Consider the following 4,563-nt stretch of genomic DNA (forward strand, 5'->3'; position numbering starts at 1 on the left):
TAATCTCAATTTTCATGAGATACAATTGGAAAATCCATGGAGAAAAGGTGAATACCTGAAGAATCTTCCAGGCAGGCACCCACATGCAAATTTTGCCACCTAGCAAAATCAATCAAAGCTTGTAGTACCATCATTAGAGGGATTGAAAATTTCTAAACATGACTACTACTGGATTAAGGCCTTGAGCTCAAATTGATAATATCCTAATTGATCATTCCTAGCTGCTACTACTGATCCCAGCAACCATTAATCCAATACTGAATGCCTGGATGTGCTTTACATCCTATCCTGTATATCCTACCTTACATTGTAACTATAAGATTCAAATGTAGTGCAGAAATCTTTCTCATTGCATCGGAGCCATGTTTGAGGTCAAAAGCGGCACTAATACTTGAAGTGTAGTGATTTTTGGCCCTGGTGCAGTCAGAATGAATTCAACAAGCATTAACCGAACAAGGGGCTAAATCCCCTCTCTCGATGATCTTTTAAGTCCATTCCCCTAATTGCTAATGAAGATTTTCTACAAGCATTCTTGAGAAACAAATTAATCCTTGCTTGGTTTTGTTTACTGCAAAAAGAGGGGGGGGGGGGAACTGAAGGCTAAAAAAATATTGTATGAACTTGTAGGGTACTTGAAGCCAATGCAACACTTCAGGAATCCAACAAAATAAACCCACATGAGGGCTGAAACATAGGTAAGCTAGTTGAAACAAAAATATCCATCTTGTGCATAGAGACTCACCTCAAAGATACATGTTACAAGGAAGTAAGAAAAGAAAAGAAATTTACAAGTTCAGTAAGAAAAAGAAATGATTGATATATATATTACGATTATGCCATTCACCCATTCAATCACAGTGGAATCCACTAGGATAGACAATATTGATATAATGTGGAGAGTGTATCATTAATAAAATGTAAACAGAAAAGGAAAGTCCCTGCAAGTATCACCAGGATAACTGCAACTTGTTTCTGGAATTCTCCTCTTAATTACAGTCAGTATGTCAGCCTGCAATGAGATTGATATATAATGAGAAATCGACATATCATGAGAATGCATAAATTTATAGCCAAAACAACAAAATGGATAGTATGACAGACAATTTGAAAGAAAATAAAAACATTTTAGTTTTACTGCATTAGGAATTTATACAGATCATAGATACTTCCTTTGTTACTTGGACCCGGGTATGAGTGTCGGAAGTATGTTTAATTTCTTTTTCCAAGATTTTCATTTATTTGGAGAGTGTTTGGAGGACTGTATACACCGTAACCATGTCTGGATATGCATTGCACAGGGGTGTTGACATGGGTACTTCAAGAAAAATGATGAGCGGAAATGAAATAGATGGTTCTATTAAGGGCAAGCAACTCATGCTATATGCACAGGGAATAATCTGTTCCAGTTGAGAAAGTCAGGAGTGTTGGTTTATAAAAGGTAACTGACCTTAAACTTGAAAGGTTGTTTTTGAGTTAATTCTCCTCTCTTGTTACCAGTAGTTAGTATAATCTCTCATCTGCTAGCCTTGGACTAGAAGAAACCGTTGCAAAGATTTTGCAATGTAAACTCTGGAAAAGTACATTAAATGCACAACAAAAGACCAACTGATTTAGAATTCCTGAGGTACCAGAGCCAGTTACCATAGATGAGTAGAGAGTTAAAATCAGAATTTCACTCGAAATCCTCACTTTCAGATTTCCTTCATCACTCCAAAGGCTATGGTAAATTGTAGTCTCAGGTATCATTCCAAAACCTCGGAGTAGTGTTAGAGAGCTACAATACTAGATAGCTTGAAGTGGACAGGGATTCTAGTATTAGGAAGGAATCTTTTGAAGCTTATCACTACTTCTCATATTTCTTTGCGAATTCTTTGAGTAGTAACCTTTGACGAAATGCCAAATATTTATCTAAACTAGTTCCAGCCCACTGCTGACAAAAGCATTCATCAGATGGGACCAATGAACCGAGTGGAAATGGCCCCTTTGGAGCTTTCTTTAGGGAAACCAAGAACCGATGGCGGGGTCGAATTCTCTGATCTAGTGACAGGCTCAAGTACATAGGATATTTCGTCAAAGAATGCACCTCATTATTCAGTTCATTGATCAAGTACAGGTACTTAGGCTTTAGATTGTCCTCCAGAGACAGAGATAACACCTAGAAACAAAACCAAAATGTAAGAGAGGAAACAATTTTCTGTGTTTTCATGCACTTGCAAGGAAACTAACCTGTGTAAGACTAGTCAAGACTTTCAAGATATCAGAATTACGCATCCCAATGCTCCTTAGGAAATTTATTCTGGGTAGTAATCCGTCATCAATGCTGTAATGAAGAAGCTGGGGATGTTTCTTTACCATCTTCACAATACTATCTCTGGGTGCTCCTAACTCCTTTGAGAGAAACATATAGCGAGTATTCCACGATATGTCAATCCGTTGAACAAGAATCTGAGGGCTCAGCTGCACAACTTTACCTAAATCATGTTCATTAATACCAACCTCCTCAATCAAGTATCTCACTGTTGGTTTTAATGAATTTTCAACACTGTATGAAAACAGAGAAGGTGCACACGCAATTATCTGCCCTATTCTAGAACTTGGGATCCCCAGACTCATTAGGAAAGCTACATGAGACTTCAGGTTGTTCTCCACTGTGTATTCTAGAATTTGTGGTTGTCTCAAAAGTATTCTTCTAACATCTCTTTGTTTCACACCAACACTCAACAAGTAGTCCAACCTTTCCTGAGCTGAACACACGTTGATTTGAAGTGAAGGCATGTGTCTCTCGTACATTTGGATAAAGTGTGTATCTTTAAGCCCAAAAGTACTTAGATAATCAAGAAGGGGGAACCATTTCTCATCCAAATCAATTTCATCTGACAGCCGTTGATATCGGTTTTCTCTAGATGTCTTTGACACCAGCTGCAATAGAAGAAAGCATATAAAGCTAATTTACACCATTGATACAGAAGATAGCAAAATTTGACAGCTTATCTCACCATTCTTCCTCCATCTACGTCAAAGGAACCAGCTTCCTTCGTTTTGGTAGAAGTATGATAAGAATTCCCTACACTTTTCCTCTTTAAACCATCATTACCATGTCTGACATCCATTTGGTCTTCAGAAATGATAAGACCTTGTCTTGATTTTAAGGCTTTTGAGCCTTTGCGTTGTTCTTGCAGTCTTCTGTTTCCTGCACAAACAAATGAATCATCTTTGTTAAACTCCACCAAAACCTATGTCAAATCTTGTGATGGGTTCACATGTATACCTTCTTTACCACTTCCCTTGCGCGATTTAATTTTCTTGCCGTTAACAACATATTCATGCGGTTGAGCAAAGTCGTCCTGAAATAAAACATTTATTTCAGACTAAAAGCCGTTTTATATCCTACTAAAACATAAGCTCAACCATTTTATTTAAAATAGAAGCACAAAATATTTGTAAGTCAATAATACCTTATCATCAACACAAACACAGTAAAAACATAGTGATGCGTAGTTTTCTACAATCCTAAAAACAAAATACCATATTGCAAAACATATACTTTTATAATTTTATTACTAAGATTGCATCTTGAACAACAAATTACGCTAAAATGCCTGCTAGTGAAACAATTATCTTAACCTCAATCCAAATACATTAAAATGAAACTGATGAGTCATTTTCTACAATTCTAAAAACATCAAACCATATATCTCAATTTCCCATGTTTGCATTACAAATATTGCATCTTGAATAGCTCAATCACAGTTTCTAGCAAAATATATACTTCTTGCAGCAACTAAACATAAAAACATACAAAAAAAATGTTGCTTTTTAATTAAGGGAACGTGATTATTGCAAAGTGAACTTACATTCATCAACCAATCATCTCCAGCCATGCCATCATCATTGTCATCAAATTCTTCATCTTCATCTTCCTCCTCTTCCTCATCAGTATCATAAGAAGTAATCCTTTGACCAAACCTTGACTTCTTATTAGACTTGAGAATTTTGGGATTTGAGTGAGTTGATAAAAACACCAAAAATTTCCCTTTCTTGAATCTGACTTCATTTTTGAAAGAAAAACTCAAATTCCAGAAGGAAGAAGAAGAAGGAGAAGAGAAAATTGAAACCAAATGATTGAAATTATGAAGAGATAAAGCTGCCATTTTGAGGATAACAGGAGAAAGAGAAAGAGATTAAAAAAGAATATGCTGAAAAACCCTAGAAATTGAGAAGAGAGTATATGCTGAAAAGCTTTATCTTGTAGCTATGGCTGTCAATGAAAGCTGAGGTTTTACTGGGGGTTTTTCTTTTGTCCGACAAGATTTTTATTTTAATTTATTTTGATTTTTTTTTTATGTGGTTTAAGGCGTTTAACGGTTGGTTAACAAAGCGACGCCGGATTGTGTCGTGTTAAGTAACTGGAAGGGCGACAAGAAAATCAGGCTTTTTTTTATAAAAATAATATTAAAAAATTAATTAATTAGAAAAATTGGGTGGAAAAAAATTAATTACAAAAATGGGTTTGGTCAATCATGTAGCAATCATGTTCAAAAAAAAAATTTTTGCCGTGTATCA

The 4,563-nt window shown here is 35.7% G+C and overlaps 1 protein-coding gene across 3 annotated transcripts; it reads right to left on the reverse strand.

Moving 5' to 3' along the window:
* Positions 1-704: 704 nt before the first annotated feature.
* LOC105783016 (transcription termination factor MTERF9, chloroplastic) lies at positions 705-4,289 on the reverse strand. 3 transcript variants are annotated; one of them, XM_012608178.2, is made up of 6 exons: positions 3,855-4,288; positions 3,269-3,344; positions 2,997-3,190; positions 2,227-2,919; positions 2,084-2,155; positions 705-1,009 (listed from the first exon to the last, which is right to left on the reverse strand). In XM_012608178.2, the coding sequence occupies exons 1-6, from the start codon at positions 4,149-4,151 to the stop codon at positions 908-910; spliced, it is 1,434 nt and encodes a 477-aa protein (XP_012463632.1). In that variant the 5' UTR covers positions 4,152-4,288; the 3' UTR covers positions 705-907. The 3 variants fall into 3 exon arrangements, with proteins under 3 accessions (XP_012463632.1, XP_052482637.1, XP_052482636.1); XM_052626677.1 differs by lacking the exon at positions 2,084-2,155 and having other exon boundaries at positions 3,855-4,289; XM_052626676.1 differs by lacking the exon at positions 705-1,009 and having other exon boundaries at positions 1,719-2,155.
* Positions 4,290-4,563: the final 274 nt, after the last annotated feature.

Source organism: Gossypium raimondii, chromosome 13 (genome assembly GCF_025698545.1).
Source record: "Gossypium raimondii isolate GPD5lz chromosome 13, ASM2569854v1, whole genome shotgun sequence".
NCBI lineage: Eukaryota > Viridiplantae > Streptophyta > Magnoliopsida > Malvales > Malvaceae > Gossypium > Gossypium raimondii.